This window comes from Pseudonaja textilis, chromosome 2 (assembly GCF_049901715.1).
Source record: "Pseudonaja textilis isolate UNSWEBS1 chromosome 2, rPseTex1.2, whole genome shotgun sequence".
NCBI lineage: Eukaryota > Metazoa > Chordata > Lepidosauria > Squamata > Elapidae > Pseudonaja > Pseudonaja textilis.
In genome coordinates, this window is record NC_141991.1 from 17679185 (window position 1) to 17703685 (window position 24501).

The 24501-nt window shown below is 43.9% G+C and overlaps 2 protein-coding genes across 7 annotated transcripts; one reads left to right on the forward strand and one right to left on the reverse strand.

Annotated features, from left to right (window-relative positions):
• The first annotated feature begins 2173 nt into the window (after positions 1-2173).
• On the forward strand, positions 2174-6980 carry LOC113453875 (uncharacterized). The gene is made up of 2 exons (XM_087923368.1): positions 2174-2405; positions 3246-6980. The coding sequence occupies exon 2, from the start codon at positions 3252-3254 to the stop codon at positions 5319-5321; it is 2070 nt and encodes a 689-aa protein (XP_087779494.1). The 5' UTR covers positions 2174-2405; positions 3246-3251; the 3' UTR covers positions 5322-6980.
• Positions 6981-10424: 3444 nt separating this feature from the next.
• On the reverse strand, positions 10425-23672 carry LOC113453920 (uncharacterized). 6 transcript variants are annotated; one of them, XM_087923370.1, is made up of 6 exons: positions 23422-23639; positions 18955-19175; positions 18070-18225; positions 17644-17919; positions 15594-16103; positions 10425-13206 (listed from the first exon to the last, which is right to left on the reverse strand). In XM_087923370.1, the coding sequence occupies exons 5-6, from the start codon at positions 15853-15855 to the stop codon at positions 12557-12559; spliced, it is 912 nt and encodes a 303-aa protein (XP_087779496.1). In that variant the 5' UTR covers positions 15856-16103; positions 17644-17919; positions 18070-18225; positions 18955-19175; positions 23422-23639; the 3' UTR covers positions 10425-12556. The 6 variants fall into 6 exon arrangements, 5 of the variants coding, with proteins under 5 accessions (XP_087779496.1, XP_087779497.1, XP_087779499.1 ...); XM_087923371.1 differs by lacking the exon at positions 17644-17919; XR_015741567.1 differs by lacking the exons at positions 17644-17919; positions 18070-18225; positions 18955-19175 and having other exon boundaries at positions 10425-11150; positions 11296-13206; positions 23422-23658.
• Positions 23673-24501: the final 829 nt, after the last annotated feature.

A 24501-nucleotide genomic window follows, 5' to 3' on the forward strand; every position in this document is an offset into this window, starting at 1 on the left:
TTCTCCCTCAGGCCGCCGACTGGCGCTGCTGAGGGCAGACTTCCCTCACCCACAGGCTGCTGCGAGATTCCCCCCGCTGCCCCCAGGGACGAGGTCAGAGCCGCCATTTAGCCCCAAATTGGGGCTGGTGGGGGCAGAACTGAATGAAAACCGGTATTCGGCCAAAATTCTGATTTCACGGCCAAGCAACTTTCGTATGGCCAATATATTTGGCCAGAGACATCATTTTTTCACAGCCAAACAGATAGAAATACGGCCAGATTTCTCGAATTTGGCCGGAAAAACGGCCAGATGGCAACCCTGAATGTAATTTAAATTTGTTTCTCTTCACCATCCTTGAGTTGACAGAACAAGGAGGCTTCTAAGAGGGCGTTGACAAACTCTCTTTAAATCCCACCTGTGGGATGAAATCTTTTTTTATTTTATTTTGTCAAGCGATTATAAGATTACAGGTATAAGTATAAGCATAGTTATGAATCCATGAAGTGGATACTTATAAGAAAAACAAAAAGAAACAAAAGGACAGGGACGGTTGGTGAGCTTATTATGCACAGACCCTACATCTAATCTAGCTGTACTTCAACGCTTAACAAATTCCTGGGTGTCAATGGGATCTCTTGAATCAACATCAGAAAGGCAGGGCCCCCTGAGAGGATTATTAAGTGCTGGAACAAGACTAATATTGGCCCCCTCACCTACGCATGAAGTCAGAGATCTCCAAACCTGGCAACTTCAACTCCCAGAATTCCTGAGCTACCATAACTGGAGGAGGAATTCTGGGAGTTGAAGTCCACAAGTCTTGAAGTTGCCAAGTTTGGCGACCCCGCATTAAGTTAATATCTCCCCTCACCACCACCCTGTGGATTTCGCCTTTTTCCCTGCAGGCATCACATAACTCCAGGAGGCTCCTTTAAAAGAAAGTGGGGGGGCTGCCCTGGCAGCAAAGCAGATGGCGGGGGTGAGGATGAAGTACTGAGAAGCAGCGTTGGAATCCAAGCAGCCCACAAGTAGATGTGGGGTTTTTTTCCGACTGGGAGAAGAATGGTTCACTCTCGTCTCTAGGAATGAAAGAAAAGTGATGCTTCCCTCACCTACTCCCACTCTCCTCCTCTGGTTTATCCTCCTGCGTTTTAAAGCCACCTCTCTTGTCAGTTACTCTTTGGCACGGCTAGTGCGCCCAGATCCTTGCCAAGTTCATTCTTCAAGAACTGGGGAGAAGAGGAGAAAGAGAGGAGCAGGAGGAGGAGTTTGGTTTTGGCATACTAGGCAAGTAGAAAATATTAATTGTATATTGTTCTCCATTTGTTCCTTTTTAGTTCCTCTTCTTTTTTTCTTTTAGCTTTACTGTTTAGTTTGTTTTAGTCATATAGCAGTTTTCAGTTTAGATTGAAGTACAAAAATGCAGTATTCATTCAAATACCGGTAAAACAACAACATGTTGTAATCAGCAACATTTAATAAATATTTATTAAATAAATAATTGATTAAAAATTTCTCTCCAGATGTGTTGGATGTTAATTCTATACATTTCTATTGAATGTGGCCATTGGGTTGACTCTGGAGCTATAATCTAACATTTCTGAGAGAAGCAAACAGTGTGAAACAAAGATTCAGAAGTGAATGTCTAAATCTAATTCATGAAAATGTAGCAAGTCAGGCCAATTTTGCATTGTAGGCTGGCCAAGCATGTCTTCAGCCTCAAGTCCGGTAGTGCCCACAAGAGATCTGAGTCCAACCATCCTTGAATTCCATTGATCCCAGGGCCCTTAAGAGTGTCTAGAAGAGGAAGATACCCAGGATAACAGAGTCATAACTTTTTTACTGGCACCAATTTCCTTTTCAGACATATGCATGTCAAGCATAGGAAACCAGGAGATGAGGCGGTTGAGATGAATACAACTTTACTACATGCTAGCACTCTCCACAAGAATCTGAATTACCAATGGTTAAGGCAAATTGGTGGTAGCTAAAGGTAACAGATAAGAGATCATCAGAGTTGGAAGGGACATTGTAGGTCATCTAGTCCAACCCCCCACCCAAGTGGGAGACCCTATACCATTTCTGACAAATGGCAGTCCAATCTCTTCTTGAAGGTCTCGAGTGATGGCGCTCCCACAACTTCTGAGGGCAAAGCTGTTCCATTGGTTGATTGTTCTCACTGTCTGAAAGTTTCTCCTTATTTCCAGGTTAAATCTCTCCTTGTTCAGTTGCCATCCATTATTCCTTGTCTGGACTTCGGGTGCTTTAGAACAGCGATTGCCAACTGGTGGGCCGTGAGAAAATTTTGGTGTGCCACAGAGAAATCTCACCCCAGAACACCCCCAAAAGCAATTAATCCAGGCTGCACAGAAACACAAGGCTGCGCCGCCCACAGGAACCCTCCCTGCCCACACACTCCTTACCCGGTAAACTTGCCTGCTAAATTGCTATTTTTCCTTTTTCCGACCATCATCTGTTCTGCTGTGCTGGGAGATTTAGATTAGCTAGGAAGCAGGAAATGGTTGGATTAATTAAATTAGGCCACACCCACAGAACTGGTTAGTAGTCCCTGGGATCTAAAATTATGAGTTTGGTGGTCCCTGAGGTCCAAAAGGTTGGTGACCGCTGCTTTAGAAAATAGCTTGACTCCTTCCTCCCTGTGGCAGCCCCTCAAATATTGGAAGACTGCTATCATGTCTCCCCTGGTTCTTCTCTTCACTAGACTAGCCAAGCCCAGTTCCTGCAACTGTTCTTCATATGTTTTAGCCTCCAGTCCCGTAATCATCCTGGTTGCTCTTCTCTGTACTTTTTCTAGAGTCTCAACATCTTTTTTATAGTGTGGTGACCAAAACTGGATATAGTACTCCAGCTGTAGGAGATGACAGACATGCATATGTCTGAAAAGGAAATTGGTGCCAGTAAAAAAGTTACGACTCTGTTATCCTGGATATCCTCCTCTTCTAGAAACTCTTAAGGGCCCTGGGATCTTTTCCAATCTGGGTATGAATGAATGAATGAATTCTTTATTGGCCAAGTATGATTGGACACACAAGGAATTTGTCTTTGGTGCATATGCTCTCAGTGTGCATAAAAGGAAAAGATACATTCATCAAGAATCATAAGGTATAGCAACTAATGATAGTCATAGGGTACAAATAAGCAATCAAATCATGCTACGAAACAGTCAAAATAAATCGTAAGTATTCCAGAGACTACAGTTTTGACCATTCAACCTTTCCTCTTTTCTTGTTTTCTGTTTTATCCAGGCTGAAATGGCTGTCCAGCCCAAAAATGCACTTGCTACACAAGCTGTAATGAACATCAGCAAAGCAGAAGAAGTCCGAAAAGAGACAGAAATGATGATGAAGCCCCATGCGAACTGGGAGGAGTATCTGATGCCCGGTCCCATCTCCATCGCCATCTTAGGGGAGCTGGCTTGCATTGCCGCAGGACAAGGAGACTTTGCCATCAATCTTGCCCCACCCCAGGGAGGCTACAAATATATGAGGTATCCGGACTCCTTTCAGGCTTCCCTGATGCAGGTCAGCAACAGTGGTTGGCATGCCTTCAGCACCGCCCACAAGAATATGGATGGCATCCGGCTCCTTTCTATGAGCATCCCTGAGCAACTCAAGATGATAATCAAGACCTTATTCCAGGATGACCTGAACTTGATAGATACCTTGCTCCCTGGACAGCTATGCAGCCTGAAATCGATTGCAAATGAATGTTCCTCTTTAGCCAAGGCAGTGGACAATAAGTTCAATGATGTCATCTGTCTGATTGGGGAACTCTTGGAAGTGTGTACGAGTTCCAAATCGCAGTACGAACAAGGATTGACAGAAACCAAACGCGCTTTGGAAGATCTGAAACTAAGAAAGGCAGCAGCTGAAGACGCCCAGGCAAAAGCAGAGGAATATTACAAGGAAATAAAGAACAGAGTGACCGAAACGTTTGAAGATTATAGAAAAGCGGTCGATAGCATTCCTACTGGCTGGAATGCTGTATTTCTGGAATTCACTTCGACTATACGAGAAGCCTTGACGTTCCCAATTCCCAATTTGACATCCTGGCTCACCTCTAAGGCATATGGCTCTATCCCAACCCACGCCGGAAGTGAGGAAGGCTGTGAAAGTGAGGATGACTTCATAGCCATGAACAACATCTGTGCCCTGTCAGCTCAAATGTTGGCATTGGTGCACGCTCTTGAAACCATGGTGGATGATGAAGGCAATATTGATATGGATCTCCTCTACAATAAAAAACACAATGAAATCAAAGCTGAATGGACCCAGAAGAAAGCTCAGCAACTGTTAGCAAAAATTAAAAAAGAAAGGAAGTGCAGCATGAAAAATTTGGCAGTGAAAATATGTAAGTATATAGTAGACATTTCCAATATATTAATTGAGGTAGTAGAGTCAGGGGTCCTAAACAAGAAAAAACTGTTAAAGAAAATGGACATTCTCTCAAAGGATATTATTATTTTCGATAGCAGAAGCAAATCCTGTAATCGCACATCCCCCTTTGGTCCCATGGCGCCAAATATGGCCAAATCCCAGAAAATTGTTCAGGGAGAGTCGACGTCAGTGGTGAAAAACAGCGTTTTGAAAATAGAGCAAACTAAAGAAATCCTGAAGATAAGCCAAGAAGAATACCAGAAAACTTTTGACAACTTAAAGGAGCAGAATAAGGATTTGTTGGATGTGCTGAGTGAAATGAGGAAATGTGAAATAAAAGAGATCGATTTTGAAAATGCCAAACAGATGCTGGTCAAAGGCCTGGATGCCATGGGAAGAGTGAAGGAACAGTGGGAGAAAATGGTGCGTTTCTTCCAAATGATCTCCAACCTCATTGACTCCTGTCTCAATAAACGCCTGACAGAATTTGTGAACTCAGCTGAAGATCTTCCCAAAATTCCGAATTATTCCCACAAAGACTTTGTCATAGATATGATTTATAAACAGGCCTTCAATGCATCCAACATAGCTCACTTGGTGCACATGATATCCGAGACCTACACCGAAGTGTCTTCAAAATATCTGATGGATAAAGTGGGCAGCCTGAATAGGCTTATTTCTATGGACCCTTCCAACCCCCAGCTCCGAATGGAGCGTATCAAACTAGCAAATGGCTGCGACGAAGCCCGAGAAGCCATAGAGGCCCTGGTCATTAAGCAAAAGCAAGAATTCGAAAATAGTATCCATGCCAGAGTGGCAAGAATCAATTCTGAGCTGAAGGCCGTCTTGCCGGAAGTGCCTGAAGCAGAGAGAAAAGCTATTGAACATAATGTGCAAAAAGGGATGAGGGAAATCACCCAGGATGAAGCCGAACAATTCATGTAGACTTGTCTTTCACCCCATGAGGGAAATGGAGGCTGCCTAGGCTCTTCTGTATTATTGTATTTCCCTCAGAGTAATAGAATGTCAATTGGGCCGTTCGGTCATCTTGTATTTGGTAAAACTAGAAAACCAAGAAACAACTAGAGATATTGCTGTTCAGGAACCTTTCAAAAATCATCTTGGCCAACCATTTCTGAGGTGGAGGCTCATGTTAGCTTCTACTAAATACTTCTGTTTTCGTTTCTTCTTTATGCACTAGTTATCCCTTCTCCCATCTCTCAATTTTTGTGGACCAATACCCCTCCCTCTGCCTTCTGATCTGCTAGCTAGTTTGTCTACCCTACCATTCCTCTTTGGGCCATTCCTAGTGGAGGAAAAGTTGCTGAGTCTTGTGTGCTTCTTTTTTTAACCATAATTTGTGTGTCTATGATAGAGAAAAGGGTTGGGATAGGTACAGTAAGTAGCTTGAGATCTGCACTAAAAACGTGATATTCAATTTCATTCATTGCTATTAATTCTGTTGTCATTGCAGGTTTCCCTCATTTTTGGATGGTACAATTGAGTGTGAATCTCTCCCTCCCTCCCTCCCTCCTTCCCTCTCTCTTTCTCTAATATATCTATCTATCCATTGCAGACATTAATGGGGGAATAAATAGAATGTCCACATTTTTTCTGGGGTTGCCACTTTTAGGCCTGTATTTCTTTGGAGATGCTTATCAATTAACAGAATAACAGGGGGACCTTGGAGGTCTTCTAGTCCAACCTCCTGTTGGGTCCAACAGCCTGATCTATCATCTCTTAGACTCAGAGAGGTGGCTGCTTAGATTACTATGCTGAAATGTAAGTGAACAATCCTCAATTTTCTTGGCTTCTTGAGTCCTTCTAACTCAGAGGTGGGCAACTATGGCCCCTTTATGACTTGTGGACTTCAACTCCCAAAATTCCTGAGCTAGCATGGCTTGCTCAGGAATTCTGGGAGTTGAAGTCCATAATTCATAAAAGGGCCATAGTTGCCCACTCCTGTTCTAACTAATCAAACATCTTTTCATATTACTGCTGTCCATACGGCTCGTGAATCGTTAGATTCTAACAAGCCATCCTAATTTACTTTCTGCAAATAAGCTTTAAGATAGCAAATATTAAGAACAAAGGGTTTTCTTTTTACTTTTCAGAGAAGGGATCCATTTTCCTCAAAACCAAATGGTAGAAATGTACCTAATGAGGAAAAGAGTGCCAGCTCAAAGATAGATTCTTCAAGTACTTTTAGATGGGTGGTAAGTTTCCAGGAAATCAAGAGAAAGGTTGACCAATTGGCCAGAATGAACAGAGTCATTAAATACTGAGTTTTGGGCCAAATAAGAATTTCTTTTATTTAGTTAATCATACAATTATTAACTGCTAAGACACTATGGTTTTATATATATTGTTGTAATCTTAAATCAGCCAAATAAGATTTTTAACTCTTTTTGCCTTTCAGTTACACTTTAATGTTTGTCTCTTTTATTTTATTGATTCATTAGAGTTTTTCTACCATGTATAAGAGCTATGTTAATCATCTGAGGTTCATAAAAATTATGCTAAACAGCTACCCTATATTACTTGCTCTTATGCTAGAAATATTCAATAAATGTCTATTTTCTAAAATTGGCCTGGTTTTAATATTTTCTTGACTTCACATACCATAACTTTAGAGATCAGAACATAGCAGCGTTTCTATGGAGATTCTTAATCACCCAGGTCATGGTTGTCTCTCAGGTGCTTTTTCAAGGGGCAACTGGACTTTCATGTTTTTCTTTGAAGTCATTTCGTTGAAGAAACTTTCTCCTTGATTAGTTTCCATCCATTGCATCTTTTCCTGCCTTCAGGTGCTTTGGAGAATAGATTGACCCCTTCTTCTATATTAAACTTCTGGATTCTGGCCAGATTACCAGAGTTGGAAGAGGCCTTGTAGGTCATCTAGTCAACCCCCCCCCAACCCAAGCAGGATACCCTACACCATTTTTGACAAGTGGCAGCCCAGTCTCTTCTTGAAAGCCTCCAGTGATGAAGCTCCTCAACTTCCAAAGGCAAAGCTGTTCCATTGGTTGATTGCTCTCACTGTCAGAAAGTTTCTCCTTATTTCCAGGTTGAATCTCTCCTTGTACAGTTTTCATCTATTATTCCTTGTCTGGCCTTCAGGTGCTTTAGAAAATAGCTTGGCCCCTTCATCTCTGTGGCAGCCCCTCAAATATTGGAACACTGCTCTCCTGTCTCCCCTGGTCCTTCTCTTCACTAGTCTAGCCATGCCTAGTTCCTGTTAAGTTCCTCCAGTCCCCTAATCATTTTGGTTGCTCTTCTCTGCACTTTTTCTATAGCTTCTTGGATGAGAAGTGAAACGTCTTCAAAGAAAAACAAAGAAAATCCAGTTGCCCTTTGAAAAAGTACTTTTGGGACAACAGGGTTTCCAGTTGGACGGTGTGAATATTAGGGGCAGCATCAGTGGTGATATTCAAAAATTTTTTACTACTGGTTCTGTGGGTGTGGCTTGGTGGGTGTGGTGTGGCTTGGTGGGTGTGACTTGGTGGGCATGGCAGGGGAAGGATATTGCAAAATTTCCATTTCCACCCCACTCCAAGGGAAGGGTATACTCTAAAGTCCCCATTCCCTCCCCACCCCAGTAACCTGCTTTCCAGCTCCGTTCTCCTGTGCAGGGCAACCAAAGGAGACTCAGCCAATCAGCTGGGATTCGGGAGGCAGAGAATAGATGGGGGCGGGGCCAGTCAGAGGTGGGAGTGCCAGTTCTCCAAACTACTCAAAATTTCCCCCACCGGTTCTCCAGAACCTGTCAGAACTGGCTGAATACTAACTGTGGGCAGCATACATTTCCACCATCCTGTTTACCAGATTTTGAAAACAAAAATACAGTATATGTGGGAAGGGTACAGTGATAAGGACTTTTTCCTTGATGGGATGGAAACTATAGGATATTTGGTAAGGCAAATTTTGGTGGTAAAAGTTACAAAAAATAATTATTAGCGTTCAGAGCTTTCTAGTTCCAGGTAAGGTGCTCTCACCTGGTGCTTGGTAGAAGGCACTGGCGATCAATGGAAAGCCAAAATACCCTTGTGTCTTCAGTATGAAAACAAAGTTTTTGTTTCTAAATAATGGTAATCAAACAGAAATCAATTTTCCAGCTGTGGCTTTTCACTGCCTGCCTCCTGGCGACGACAGGGTCTGAACTCAGAGCCCTGGGCCTTCTCATGGTAAATAAATAAACACACGGCACCAGTGTTTACTCGGGATGAAAAGGCACTTTAATAATGGTGGGTACTCCTTTTATAGGCTACATGCACACGTCATAGCAGAAACAAAGAAGCTTTCTACATAATTATGCTAATGCAAACCTATACCATAGCTGGTGTCTTATTGCTCCTACTTTTAGCCCCGCCCGGTTACTCTTATCTCCATAACTTTCGTTTCTCCCATATAACTCTCGTTTCTCCATATAACTTTCGTTTCTTCAGTATCACATGGTAACATTCCATTGTCCATCCATCACTTTTACAAGGTTGACCATTGCAACGTTTAGCGTAACAGTACATTGCAACATCCAGCCTCAAATAGGGCGAGGGGAAATCCATCGCAGTCTTACCTGGCTTGCACTCTGTACATGTAGAAGACAATCGAAGAAATCTTAAGGCAAAATTGAAGAACTGAAGTTGATGAGCAAAGCTGAGGGAGTTGTAAAGTATGGTGTGTAAAAGTTCTGAAAGCTCCCTAGTTTCTGTGAAGCATTGCACTCTCCATCTGTCAATCATCATCTCCCCCCCCCACACACACACACTATTAAAGTCGGGGGTGGGGTTTGAGCTATAGGAAAACATGGAGCCAGTTTAGTCTATAGATTCTGGCTGCCACATCTCACAAGAAGAAACAGCAGGAGTACTGAAAATAAAAAAACAACGGTTAATACTGTATTTTGTTACACCCCAAGGGTGGGCTTCAAAAATTTTAGCAATGGGTTCTCTGTCCGGTTGCTGGGTGGGTTTGGCCATGGTGGGCGTGGCCTAGCCAGCCTCCTGCACCACAGTGGGCTCCAGAGGCCTTCTTAAACCTCCGGAAGGGTGAAAGTGGCCTCTCCGGGCTCCGAAGGCTCTCTGGAAGCCAGAAACAGGCCCATTTCCAGCCTTCCTGAACCTCCAGGAGGCCCGTTTTTTGCCTTCTCTGAGCTTCCGGGCGCAGCCTGTACTTACCTGCATCCAAAAGGGGCCATGTGCCGACTCCAGGGTGGGGCCAGCCAGAAGTGGGATTTGGAGGTTCTTCAAACTGTGCAGTATCTTAGCTAGGGGCTCTCCTGAACCCCTGCAAACTCCCAGCAGCCCACCCCTGGTTCCACCACAGGAAATAAATTAAAAATCCTGCTTCGTATGTTGCTTTTTTGTGTGTCTGTATCGTTGACTTGCTGTAGTGCAGGGGTAGAGAAACTTGGCTCTTCTATCACTTATGGACTTCAACTCCCAGAATTCCTGAGTGAGCCATAAAAGGTTCCGCATCCCTGGCCTACTGTTTTTTTATTTCAGTTGTGGGGGAAATCAATTTTTGACTTGAATGGGACTGTTTAATATACAAATGTAGGACATATAAAGATTGCATGTAAAGAATACATCCCACATTTGTATATTAAACAGTCCCATTCAAGTCAAAAACTGATTTCCCCCACAACTGAAAAAAAACAGTAGGCCAGGGATGCGGAACCTTTTATGGCTCACTCAGGAATTCTGGGAGTTGAAGTCCACAAGTGATAGAGAGCCAAGTTTCCCTACCCCTGCTGTAGTGTAACACAAAGAGTTAAAATTCTTCATAGCTGCTGGTTGGTTCTTTGTCTCCAGATCCTCAAAACAGCCTTTTCTCTGGCATCTGGCTGCTACCTGACACTTGGCAAAACAAGACCTGTGGCCATTTACTAAGGAACCAAAAATCTTATGAGACCAGAGGATCTCTCACACCCAACACTGCAACCAGTTAATTCACAAAATCACCCAAACTTACTTTGTTAGGGGGCACACCAACATTTACCGTGACATTCACTGGTTTCATTCAATTTCACAGCTATATGCTTTACTCATGATCATTCCTTCATTGAAGTTTATTGTAAACAAGTTAAGAAGAACACTCCCAAGGTTGCAACCAGGATGTATAATACGATGTATATTTAAAAAGGACTTGATATAGCCAGTACACTGTTGTTGCAAAACCAGAAATGTGATGTATAATAAAGGAAAATGTACAATAAAAATAGGTATAAAATTTAAAAAGAAAAAAAGAACACACCAGAGGAATTCTGGGAAATGAAGCCCACAGCATCTTAAAATGGTCAGATTTGAGAAACACGGATCCAGCAGGTGGAAAAATCAGAGTCCTGGTTGCATTTCTCTGTAGGAATTGCACAGAGACTGTTGCTTGACCAAGCATACTTTTTAGTATGACTGGTGGCCGATAATATTTCCTTCTCCATCCCTAGGGGAAAACACTACTTTAACACTTGTATAGCTCAGGGTGTATTAGGGCTGCCCAGGGATGTCTTGGGCTTTAGAGGAACACAGAGTCATGAGAATGCAGCAGCAGAAAAAGAATGCTAAAGAGTTCCTGCGAATGAAATGCAAGGGAAAAAAAGACTCAGAGAGTTGGAGGGCTAGAGAGGCCCCCGACTCACTGGCTGGCTTGGTTCAGGAGTATAAATTTCGACCTTCCCCAATAGAAGGCAGTCTTGCTCCACTTAGTCTTAGCACATACAGTGGCTCGACTTTAAATTGCCCTTAGACTATCCCAAAGGTGATTTTTTTCAAGAGGCAACTGGACTTTCTGGTTTTTCTTTGAAGACATTTCGCTTCTCATCCAAGAAGCTTCTTCAGCTCTGAAGATGAGAAACTTCTTGGATGAGAAGCGAAATGTCTTCAAAGAAAACCCCGAAAGTCCAGTTGCCTCTTGACAAAAGCACCTTTGGGACAACCATGTCCTGGATGACTGAGAATCTCCATAGATATTGCCCTTAGAATAGAATAGAGCTGGAAGGGACCTTGAAGGTCATCTAGTCCAACCCCCTACTTAGGCAGGAAACCCTACACCACTTCAGACAAATGGTTGTCCAATCTCTCCTTAAAAACCTCCAGTGCTGGAGCATTCACAACTTCTGGAGGCAAGTTGTTCCACTGATTAATTGTTCTAACTATCAGGAAATTTCTCCTTAGTTCTAAGTTGCTTCTCTCCTTGATTAGTTTCCACCCATTGCTTCTTGTCCTGCCCTTAGGAGCTTTGTAGAATAGCTTGGCTCTCTCCCTCCCATGGGATTTACATTCCCATGTTTGCTAATGGACTCATATTTATGATGGTTGTGGAGTCCTGGGGTCATGTGAACAGCTTTTGTGACCTTCCAACAAGCAAAGTCAATGGGGAAACCAGATTCACTTAACAACTGTGTGACTAATTTAGCAACTGCAGCGATTCGCTTTAACAAATGTGGCAAGAAAAGGAATTTCTCACTTAGCAACATAGGTTTCGGGCTCAATTGTGGTGGTAAGTCGAGGACTACCCACACTGGAGCAGATTCACAGAATGTCGTGCCCCTGTTGGAATCTGATTCTGAGGGGAAGGTTGAGCAGCTAACAGGGAGTGGGAGTGTGGTTCCAGTAGCTGTGGAAGAAACCAGGGAAGGGCAGTCTGGCTGGGCATTCAGAGGAAGACCAAGGGCCACCCCTCTTCATCCTAGGGCATGCAGGGAGGAATGGAGAAGGGAGCAATGTGAGTTATGGGGGAGAAAAGGGCCCTGATTCCCTTCATTAACTGCAGCTGGGAAAACAGGATTTTAAAAGGGCGTTTGAGCACAAGACCTTGCTGGAAGCAAAGCGTGCGTTATCTTTGTTTGTCAAGTCTTATCTGGGTTCTGGCATCCCCTCAACTGTGTGTGTTTCGTTATCTTTCGAAGTCTTCAATTCCTTATCCTGCCCTGTCTCGTTATTTGCTGCAGCGTGGCTTGTGTTGGTTTTTATTCATAATTTATATATACTTTGGGTTCGGACTGAATTTCTTCCCTTTAGAAACTGTTCTTGGGGGAGTTTTTTCCTCCAGCTGATGATAGCTGGACATTGGGGGCCAAGTTGGAGGAATTAAAAGGACTTTACCTATTTTTGTGACTTGGTTGCTTTTGTGCCACGCCCCGGGTCATCACACAGAATGGGAGGTGCTCCTTAAACAGAGATCTACTAAGCGAGGCAACAGAAAACGATACAGCCAATTAAAATAACCAGAAGGATTTTGTACAAAAAGCCAGTTGCCCAGAGCAAGGCCAGGATGACAAAACCAATGACAAAGTACCTACGGATGTCCTCGTCATCTAGCATTTCCTTAAGAGTGTAAGTATTTTTGGCCAAAGTACTCGAGGTCTCAGAGAAGAATTGCAATTTCTTGATACTTCGCCTGATCTTGGGGCAGTCCATCAGCCAGTGCTCAGGGTTTTTCGCATCCAGGAACGGACGCATGTGATGAGTGATACTATCGATTTGAGGCTTCAAGGCATCGTAAATGAAGACATACTGGCTTGTCATCCGAACCGCATTTGCCTCCGAATGCAAGGTCCCCACCAGGGTAGAGCAGCCCCTAAGGGCCTCCTGCAGATTCAGAACAACCTTGTGGAAGTCGGTTAGCTGCTTTTTTCGCTTTTCCATCTTTTCAAGATTCTTCTGGGTTGTCTTAATTTTACTCTCTTGATTGTTCAACTGATTCTGACATTTGGCAACTTGGTCCAGAGCCTTCTGTTCCTTGGCATGATAAACATTTACCATTTTTTGTGCCGCATCGGCCTTTTCCTCAGCCGCCTTCTGAGACCTGAGAGTGTTGATAATCAGAGAAGCCACTGATAAAGAGACAAAGACAAAATCAGGGGATGTAACATGTAGCCAACAAGTTTTTCCAACCAAGACCATTCCACGCACGTTTAGATAACAGATAACAGACAATCAGAGTTGGAAGGGACCTTATAGGTCATCTAGTCCAACCCCCCTGCCCAAGCAGAAGACCCCATACCATTTCTGACAAATGGCAGTCCAATCTCTTTGAAAGTCTCAAGTGATGAAACTCCCACAACTTCCGAGGGCAACTTCTGTTCCATTGGTTGATTGTTTTCACTGTCAGAAAGTTTCTATTTCTAGGTTGAATCTCTCATTATTCAGTTTCCATCCATTATTCCTTGTCTGGCCTTCAGGTGCTTTGGAAAATAGCTTGACCCCTTCCTCCCTGTGGCAGCCCCTCAAATATTGGAAGACTGCTATCATGTCTCCCCTGGTCCTTCTCTTCACTAGACTAACCATGCCCAGTTCCTGTAACCATTCTTCATATATTTTAGTTTCCAGTCCCCTAATCATCCTGGTTGCTCTTCTCTGTACTTTTTCTAGAGTCTCAACATCTTTTTTATAATGTGGAGACAAACAGGATGCAGTACTTTAGGTGTGGTCTTACTAAGGCTTTATAGAGTGGTATTAGTACCTCAGTTGATCTTGATTGTATCCCTCTGTTAATGCAATTTAGGATTGCATTGGCTTTTTTGGCTTCTGCCGCACACTGCTGGCTCATATTTAGTTGGTTGTCCACTAAGACTCCAAGATCCCTCTCACAGTTACTGCTATTGAGCCTGGTTTCACCCAGTCTATATGTGTCCTTTTGGTTTTTCTTGTCTAAGTGTAGGACTTTACTTTTCTCTACATTGAATTTCATTTTGTTAGATAGGGCCCAGTGTTCAAGTCTGTATGATGATGATTCCTTGCTCTTTAACTGTGGCAGCAGCTGAACTACCGTGTCTCAGCTTGGGGACCTTGGACAAATCGCCACAGCCAATTCATTGCAGCCAACTCACCATGGGACAATTCATTGTGGGACAATTTAACACTGTATTAATAGTTTCATTCAGTTACTTGTATTACTGTTGACTATGTTCTGGTTAAAATTATTGTAATTCTTTATTTTGATATTGCTGGCCACAGTTGAAATTAATTTAACTTTTGTATTTGTTGAATTGTCCTGTTGAGCTGTCCCGTGGCAAGTTCGCCATGGCGAGTTGCCTGCAGAGACAGAGGTGGTATTCAGCAGGTTCTGACCAGTTCTGGAGAACCAGTAGCAGAAATTTGAAGTAGTTTGGAGAACCGGCCAATATCATCTCTGACTAGCCCCTCTCCCACCTATTCTCTGCCTCCAGAGTCCTAACTGATTGGCTGGGTCTTCTTTTGTTGCCCTGCAAAGGAGAACAGAGCAGGAAAGCAGGTTAGTGGGGTGGAAAGGGAATGGGGATTTTACAATATCCTTCCCCTGCCATGCCCACCAAGCTATGCCTACCAAGCCACACCACACCACCAAGCCACGCCCACAGAACCAGTCGTAAAAAATGTTTGAATCCCACCATTGCACAGAGAATTGGCTGCGTTGAGTTGGCCATAATGTGTTGGCCGCAGTGACGTGGCTATGGTGAGTTCTCCCACCTGTAGCTTTGGAAGCTGAACAAAGTCGGGTAGCAAAGTTCAGTAGCAATGAAAAATAGAGAAACCAGAAGAAGGCAGTAGAAAACTAGAAACCCAGTTTGATGAAGTGGTTAAGGTGGTGGCTTAGCAACCAGGAGGCTGTGAGTTCTAGTCCTGCTTTGTGCATAAAATCTTGCTGGGTGACTTTAAACTAGACATTCTCTCAGCCCAATCCAACTCACAGAGTTGTCGTGGGGAAAATAGGAGGAGGGAGGAGTGTTAGGTATGTTCGCTGCCTTAAATGTTATTTATAAAAATAACAAAGGATTAGGATAAAAAGGCCTATAATAAAAAAAAATCTAAATGAAGGCCTAATGCTTTCTGTGAAATCATAAGCAGAAAGCCAAGAAGAGTGAAGTTCCCAAGCAACCAGACAGCACTTTGATTGGACCCTGCAACTGATTTTTTTGGGGAAAGGGAGAAAACTTTTAATTAGGCGAAAACCGCGGGAACCTTTGGAGTCGGTTTTCACCAGCCTGTGCCAATATGATATATCCAATAAACTTGTTCTTTGAGGAAATTGTCTGCCTCAGAGTTCTGCTTGTTATGGGGTGTATTACTTGGAACCCTGACATATGGGGTCAGTGTGACTCATTTGGGTCAACTCCGCGGAAGCCTAAAAGAGATGTGGTTGCTTTAATGAGAGATCAATCTTTTGTGCTCCTGAGCACCCCAAGGTATTTCTTTCAAAGCATGCTTTTGACATATTTAGGGTGTCATTATTAATACTCACCAACAATTCCCACAACTGGCATCAACATCAACCGAAAGGCCTTATTTGTCCACATTCCTTGTTCTCTAATTTCAACCACTGCTGCTTCTCTATCCATTTTTGCCTTTTCCTTCATAGCTTTTTGGCGTTCATAATCTTCTCTTTGCAACTCACCGCGTCTTTGCAAATCCTTCCGCAGGTTCTGAAAATTGACAAGCTCGTTCTCTTTGGCTTTCTGTTCATCCATGAGTTTTTTCTTTGAGACCATAATCTCAGAAGTCATTGAATCCACATTCCTCAGGTCCCATAGAACCAATTCTTCTGTCTTGCCCAATTCCTCCTTCGCCTTCTCGATGTGCTCTTTTAGATCTATGTAAAAGTCAACATCTTCTTTTGCTAGGTACAGACAATTGACCACAGAGGTTAACTCACATAGTCCTTGGTTGAAATGATGTCTGACTGTTTTTCAAATGCATCCTCATGGGCACGTCTTCGTACAAGGGCCATACTTTCACTGAATCACAGCGGAGCCTGGTTTGCAGAGGAAAAAAAAAACGAGGAAGATTTTTTTAAAACAAGGTAGGATCTGATTCAAGATATAACTAATGGGTGTGCCTTAGGCTCCAAAAGACAGAAGATCGGTAAAGATTTACCCTGTCCAGTCAAGTCTGACTCCAGGAAATGGTGCTCATCCCCATTTCCTAGCCAAGGGAGCCAGCTTTGTCCAAAAACACTTCTGTAGTCAGGTGGCCAGCATGATTATACGCTCAGGCATACAGGATAGCAATAGCACTTAGACTAACATACCTCTTCATAGTGCATTACAGCCCTCTCTAAGTGGTTTACAGAGTCAGCCTACTTGCCCTCAACAATCTGGGTCTTCATTTTACTGACTTCAGAAGGACGGAAGGCTGAGTCAACGTTGAGCCTGGTGGGATTCGAACGGCCAAATTGGAGGCAGTTGGCAGAAGTTAGCAGAAGTAGCCTGCATTTTAACCACTGTGACACCACGGCTCATTCTGTTATCTTCCCACTGAAGTGGCACCTGTTTATCTACTTGCATTTACATGTTTTCAAACTGCTAAGTTGGCAGAGCTTGGACAAGAATGGAAGCTCACCTCATCACACATTACTACTTGGGTCTAGAACTGCTGATCTTCCAGTCGACAGCCCAGTGTCTTAACTGCTAGCTCCTGGATGGAAGATATCAACACTGAACTTTCTTGTGGCCTCTGGTACTACTATGTGAGCACCTTAGGCACACTGGTTCAAAGCACTAGACTAGAAATTAGAAGATATTGAGTTCTAGTCCTGCCTTAGGCATAAAACTAACTGGATGATCTTAGGCCAGACTTCTCTCTCACCCCAGGAATGAGAAGGCAAGGTCAAGCTGTACAGATAAAACAAAGTATGCCAATAAATGATGCAGGACTTATCAGGATAACTGCCAAGAGTCAAAGCAGCAAAAATTAATGCAACTATGGAATTGAGCCCAAAATGTATGTTGTAAAGTGAGACATTTAGTGAGTTTTGCTGCATTTTATGATCTCTTCTGCCACAATCATTAACTGAATAACAGCAAGTGTAAAATTAATAACATAGATGTGAAGTGAATCATGGCTCACAACTAGGCCTGCTCTACAGAAACTGAATGGTCCTGCTCACATTTTTACACAACATACAAGACAATAAGCTTACCTGATAGCTGTGCTACAAAAGACCCCCCCAACATCAGACCAAACTATCTATAGACAAAGAGGAGGCTGATGGCAACTGTTTGGTGGGACAGCCAAAACATCTGTGGCTCCTTACTTACAAATGGCTTTTGCCCTTCTGTTGACCTTTCACGGGGTTCAAAGAGATCTTTCTGGAATGGTTCAGAATCATTTTTGGTTTCTGATTCCCTGAAAAGGTTGCTATCATTCCAGAAATGTTCAATGCTTTCCAGCCAAAGTAATTCATGAACAATTTAAAAGCAGCAACTTCTAAATTCCTTTCTCAAGAACCCTCTCCCTCCTTTTTAAATCCCACTTCTTGCTTTCTGATTTCACCACATAAAAAGTCCCCTTACCCTGTGACTGCTAAGAGACTTAGAGGAGGAACTTTTTCAAGAGCTTGTTGAAAAGCCCAGTTCACAGTATCCATCTCTATCCACGGACACCCTAAAAAGGAAACTTTGAGAAGGTGGATTCGGGCATCAGTTAGGTTCTGTTAAAATTCCAAGATAGTTCCTAACTTCAAAACATTGTGGATCTCTAGCTGAAGGCAAGAGAAGAACATCACAAAAGTATTGGGTTTTTTTTCTCAGACGTCCCTCACTTCTGGTGTCAATTTGAAATTCTACATTCTGCAAAAAAGATGCAACATATTCAGTGGTGGTATTTGACCGGTTCTGCCCGGTTCTGGAGACCCGGTAGCGGCAATGAGCAGCAGAGACAGAACAGGTTCTCTCTGCTGCTCTGTGTTGGGGCTCACCCGCCCGGGCTCCCATACTCACTTTTATGGCCAGAATCTGAAGCGCAGCTGCTTTGCGTGGTGCAGAATAGCGAACCGGTAGCAGCCCACTCCTGAACATATTTATATCTCCTAACCCAGAGATATAGAGGCCATGATTTGTGGAGAACATGAAGGAAGGCCAGGTTCTACATCTAGGCTGGAAAAGTCAAATGTACAAGTACAGATTAGGTGGAAGCTGGCTCAAAAACAGCTAACTGTGAGAGGGACTTTGGAGTGCTAGTGGACCATCCCTTGAATATGGGGCAGCAGCCATGAAAGCTAATATAATCCTTGGTTGTGTAAACAGAGGCATAGAACCAAGATCACATGAAGTATTAGTACCACTTTAAATTGCATTAACAGAGGGATACAATCAGGATCAAGTGTGGTACTAATACCACTCTATAAAGCCTTAGTCAGACCACACCTGGAATCCTGCATCCAGTTTTGGTCACCACATTACAAAAAAGATGTTTGAGACTTTGGAAAAAGTGCCAAGAAGAGCAACTAAGACAAGTAAAGGCCTGGAGATTAAAACATATGAAGAACGGTTGCGGGCAGGAATTGGGTATGGCCACTCTAGAGAAAAGAAGGACTAAGGGAGACATGATAGCTGTGTTCCAGTATTTGAGGGGCTGCCACTAAGAAAAAGGGGATCAATTTATTTTCCACAGCATCACAAAACACAAAACAATGGGTGGAAACTAATAAAAAAAAAGAGGAACTAAAAAGGAAGAAATGCAGAACAACATACAGGTAATATTTTCTACTTGCCTAGTATGCCAAAACCAAACTACTCCTCCTGCTCCTCTCTTTCTCTCCTTCTCCCCAGTTCTTGAAGAATGAAGGAAAGAAGGAAAACTAGCAATTTAGCAGGCAAGTTTACCAGGTAAGGAGCGTGTGGGCAGGGAGGGTTCCTGTGGGTGGCGCAGCCTTGTGTTTCTGTGCAGCCTGGATTAATTGCTTTTGGGGGGTGTTCTGGGGGTGAGTTTTCTCTGCGGCACACCAAAATTTTCTCGCGGCCCACCAGTTGGCAATCGCTGTTCTAAAGCACCCGAAGGCCAGACAAGGAATAATGGATGGAAACTGAACAAGGAGAGATTTAACCTGGAAATAAGGAGAAACTTTCTGTCAGTGAGAACAATCAACCAATGGAACAGCTTTGCCTTCGGAAGTTGTGGGAGCGCCATCACTTGAGACCTTCAAGAAGAGATTGGACTGCCATTTGTCAGAAATGGTATAGGGTCTCTCGCTTGGGTGGGGGGTTGGACTAGATGACCTACAAGGTCCCTTCCAACTCTGATGATCTCTTATCTGTTACCTTTAGCTACCACCAATTTGCCTTAACCATTGGTAATTCAGATTCTTGTGGAGAGTGCTAGCATGCAGTAAAGTTGTATTCATCTCAACTGCCTCATCTCCTGGTTTCCTATGCTTGACGTGCATATGTCTGAAAAGGAAATTGGTGCCAGTAAAAAAGTTATGACTCTGTTATCCTGGGTATCTTCCTCTTCTAGACACTCTTAAGGGCCCTGGGATCAATGGAATTCAAGGATGGTTGGACTCAGATCTCTTGTGGGCACTACCGGACTTGAGGCTGAAGACATGCTTGGCCCCTCCCTTAAGGTCAGCCTGGTCTCCTACAATGCAAAATTGGCCTGACTTGCTGCATTTTCATGAATTAGATTTAGACATTCACTTCTGAATCTTTGTTTCACACTGTTTGCTTCTCTCAGAAATGTTAGATTATAGTTCCAGAGTCAACCCAATGGCCACATTCAATAGAAATGTATAGAATTAACATTCAACACATCTGGAGATAAATTTTTAATCAATTATTTATTTAATAAATATTTATTAAATGTTGCTGATTACAACATGTTGTTGTTTTACCGGTATTTGAATGAATACTGCATTTTTATACTTCAATCTAAATAACTGAAAACTGCTATATGACTAAAGCAAACTAAACAGTAAAGCTAAAAGAAAAAAAGAAGAGGAACTAAAAAGGAAGAAATGCAGAACAACATACAGGTAATATTTTCTACTTGCCTAGTATGCCAAAACCAAACTCCTCCTCCTGCTCCTCTCTTTCTCCCCTTCTCCCCAGTTCTTGAAGAATGAACTTGGCAAGGATCTGGGCGCCCTAGCCGTGCCAAAGAGTAACTGACAAGAGAGGTGGCTTTAAAACGCAGGAGGATAAACCAGAGGAGGAGAGTGGGAGTAGGTGAGGGAAGCATCACTTTTCTTTCATTCCTAGAGACGAGAGTGAACCATCTACTTGTGGGCTGCTTGGACTCCAACGCTGCTTCTCAGTACTTCATCCTCACCCCTCCATCTGCTTTGCTGCCAGGGCAGCCCGCCCCCCCTTTCTTTTAAAGGAGCCTCTTGGAGTTATGTGATGCCTGCAGGGAAAAAGGCGAAATCCACAGGGTGGTGGTGGTGGGAGATATTAACTTAATGCGGGGTCGCCAAACTTGGCAACTTCAAGACTTGTGGACTTCAACTCCCAGAATTTCTCCTCCAGTTATGGTAGCTCAGGAATTCTGGGAGTTGAAGTTGCCAGGTTTGGAGACCTCTGACTTCATGCATAGGTGAGGGGCCAATATTAGTCTTGTTCCAGCACTTAATAATCCTCTCAGGGGGGCTGCCTTTCTGATGTTGATTCAAGAGATCCCATTGACACCCAGGAATTTGTTAAGCGTTGAAGTACAGCTAGATTAGATGTAGGGGCTGTGCATAATAAGCTCACCAACCGTCCCCGTCCTTTTGTTTCTTTTTGTTTTTCTTATAAGTATCCACTTCATGGATTCATAACTATGCTTACACTTATACCTGTAATCTTATAATCGCTTGACAAAATAAAATAAAAAAAGATTTCATCCCACAGGTGGGATTTAAAGAGAGTGTGTCAACGCCCTCTTAGAAGCCTCCTTGTTCTGTCAACTCAAGGATGGTGAAGAGAAACAAATTTAAATTACATTCAGGGTTGCCATCTGGCCGTTTTTCCGGCCAAATTCGAGAAATCTGGCCGTATTTCTATCTGTTTGGCTGTGAAAAAATGATGTCTCTGGCCAAATATATTGGCCATACGAAAGTTGCTTGGCCGTGAAATCAGAATTTTGGCCGAATACCGGTTTTCATTCAGTTCTGCCCCCACCAGCCCCAATTTGGGGCTAAATGGCGGGTCTGACCTCGTCCCTGGGGGCAGCGGGGGGAATCTCGCAGCAGCCTGTGGGTGAGGGAAGTCTGCCCTCAAACAGCGCCAGTCGGCGGCCTGAGGGAGAAAGGAACGCGGGGTGGGGAGAAAGCTCGCCTCAGCTGCTCCGCCACGAAGCGCCTCTTTCCGCCTCGGAAAAGGGAGCGAGAGCGAGAGCGAGAGCGAGAGGCGTGTGAGCCGAAAGCTGGAGTGGGGTGGAATGAAGGGGCTCAGATCCCGATCCGGACCCCTCGCGGGAGCCCCCGAAAGCAGCCCTGCGCTTGTCCGGGGTGCCGGAGGGGCACCGGGCCATGGCTCGGCGGCGGCGGCGGAGCTAGGACGAGCGTGCGCGACGAAAGGAGCCGGGCGGAGGCGAAGGCAGTCGCCGCCCGAAACAACCGGGAGAGAAGAGAGCGAAAGAGAGGAGAATCCTAAAACACACAGGGCAGAAGGTTGCTTTAGCCAAGCTACACAGTGAATATCTACTAAAAGTTTGACTGGTTTAATATGGATTTATTCCCAGCTAATTGAAAGTCTTATTTCAGCTAGAAGAATTCTAGACAATGCTCTGCTTGCCAAGCACCTTCACAAAAGCAAAAAATACACTGTGTTGTTTCCCTGTGTCATATAATCTATAAATGTGGGTACACACATAATTTTATATTTTTATTTATTACTTTATTTTAGTGGTACTACCTGATACAAGCCATGAAATAAGACTTTAGGGTATAGCGTTTTGCTTATCTTGAGTTTATCAAGAGTTTTAATTTGCATGAAGGGACTTTATTTGCATTTCTATTTATATTTGGTACCAAATGGTGCTATTTTGGGTTGATCAGTAGATACTCGGGAGTCCTCCTCTTTCATTTGTAACGTGCATGTCCATTTCTGCACATTCCATTATTTTTTGCTGAACTAAATCCTCTTTAGGAGTGTTAGGGGTTATTTTTTGTTTTTGTTTTACTGCCTGATACAAACCATGAAATAAGTCTTTAGTAGTTTATAGCATTTTGCTATCTTTAGTTTTTTAGAGTTTTAATTTGTATGAAGGGACTTTCGCTCTCTTCTCTTCTCCTCTCCCGGTTGTTTCGGGCGGCGACTGCCTTCGTCGCGCACTCTCGTCCTCCCCCGGCTGAGAGCTCCGCCGCCGCCGCCGTCGTGCCATGGCCTCGGCGCCCCTCCAGCACCCCGGACAAGCCTTCGGGGGCTCCCGCGAGGGGTCTGGATCGGGATCTGCGCCCCTTCATTCCACCCCACTCCAGCTTTCGGCTCACACGCCTCTCTCTCGCTCTAGCTCCCTTTCCCCTCTGCCCGGAGCTGCGCCTCGGACCCACCCCACGAGAACCCCCACCTCCCCACCCCACCCCACCCTTCGTACAAGGGGCGACGGGAACGAGAGAGAACGAGCCAGCGAGGAGGAGGAGGAGGAGAGGCAGGCGCGAAGCAGAGCGCGGGGCGGGAGGTGCCAGAGGAGATCGGTGACTGCTGCACGCGATCCTGAGCCCCCTGGTTGACCATTTGTTATGATTTGATTATTTAAAAAGAGGTTTTTTTAAAAAAAAAATTCCTTATGTTATATTGCATTTTAAAAATTGGCCGGAAAATTTGGCCGTGAGAGAAAATAATTTGGCCGAATTTGGCCGGAGTTTGACTTGAGTTTGGCCGCAGAGCCAAGCTGCGATCTGGCAACCCTGATTACATTCTCGCCACAACCTGACTCCAAACCCTAACTGAACACACACAACTGTTTTCTCAGCTTCCTTGCTCTGAGCTCCGCAAGACCCTTTTCAGCTAGTTTTGAACTGCTGCTGAAAATAGGAATATGGACATCACCTCGTGGAGCGCAGTGACGTGTAATTTTCAGCTTTCGGCTGAATCCTGGCTTCCGGGGTCTCCCCCCGTTTCATGTGAGGACCCCCCCGCCGCCCGCCATCCTCCACTACACAATCTGTTTCCATCCCTCACGGGGCGGTCCCTTAGCGCGCCATCCATAACCAGAAAACCAGCCCATCTCTGGCTGATACTCTGCTTTTTCCTCCACCACCACCACCCCGAGTGGAAATGTTATGCTCCCTTAAGGCCACAACCGTCTGGATGCTCATCTGTTCGTAAAAGAAGCCGTGAGAACCGCCATAAACACAGAGAGAGACTCACGTCGGCAAGTTTGCTTTTGAAGTTAAAGCTGGACAGGAATCAAAACCGGCTATTCGCTCTTGCGAGTGTTTGCGAAGCTCCAGCAGCTGCGAGTCCTTTTTATGCGCCCCTTGTTCGTTTCAGTTTTCGTTTTGCAGCGTTTCCTGTAAATCAAACGTTTTCAGAGATCAGTCCGGGAAGTCGAAGGCAGTTTTTTTTAACCCAGACCCCTATCCTAACTCCGGATGCTTCAAGGACCTCCAAATGGGGAGTCATTTCAGGATTTCCTTTCCTCTCTCTTTTTTTCCTTTCTTTCTTTCTTTCAAATCAAAACACTTTCTGGTTTTATAAATACATCTCTGGACCTCCAAATGGAGTTTTCCTTTCTTCCTTCCTTCCTTCCTTTCTCTCTCTCTCTCTCTCTTTCTTGCTCTTTCCTTCCCTTCCCTTCCCTTTCTCTTTTAAGATCTCTCTGAATCTTTCACATCCATTTCTGGCAAGGATCAAGTCACTTTGCTGCACTTTTTTCAGCTCCAGGTTAGCTAAGTGATTGGCATTTGTTTTCCATCAAATTGGAAAGAGGGATTAGGAAGGATCAGGATGCTACTAAACTCAGTCCTGGCTCTCCTACTTTTATTTTTGAAATCATGACTTGGGGAGAAATGGTGCATGCTGTGGAAGGAAGGAAGGAAGGAAGGAAGGAAGGGAGGGAGGAAGGAAGGAAGGGAGGGAGGAAGGAAGGAAGGAAGGAAGGATTTCAATTAAATATTCAATTAAAAGAAAGAAAGAAAGAAAGAAAGAAAGAAAGAAAGAAAGAAAGAAAGAAAGAAAGAAAGAAAGAAAGAAAGAAAGAAAGAAAGAAAGAAAGAAAGAAGAAAATCTCTTAGACAGAAATGCAACATTCTTCACTAAGGAAATGAATATGAGTCCATGCTCAATATAAGTACAGGTAGTCCTTGATTTAAGGCCACAATTGAGCCCAAAAGTCCTGTTGCTAAACGAGACAGTTAAGTAAAGTAACGTTTGTCCCCTTTTTACTATCTTTCTTACAACAGTTGTTAAGTGAATCACTATAGTTGTTAAGTTAGTAACCTGGTCGTT

Coding starts and splice junctions, on each gene's coding strand:
- LOC113453920 (XM_087923372.1), bottom strand. CDS start 15,855: ATGACTTCTGAGATTATGGTCTCAAAGAAAAAACTCATGGATGAACAG. Junction 13,207..15,593: donor GCCAGTTGTGGGAATTGTTG/GTGAGTATTAAT, acceptor TCTCTTTATCAG/TGGCTTCTCTGATTATCAAC.
- LOC113453875 (XM_087923368.1), top strand. CDS start 3,252: ATGGCTGTCCAGCCCAAAAATGCACTTGCTACACAAGCTGTAATGAAC.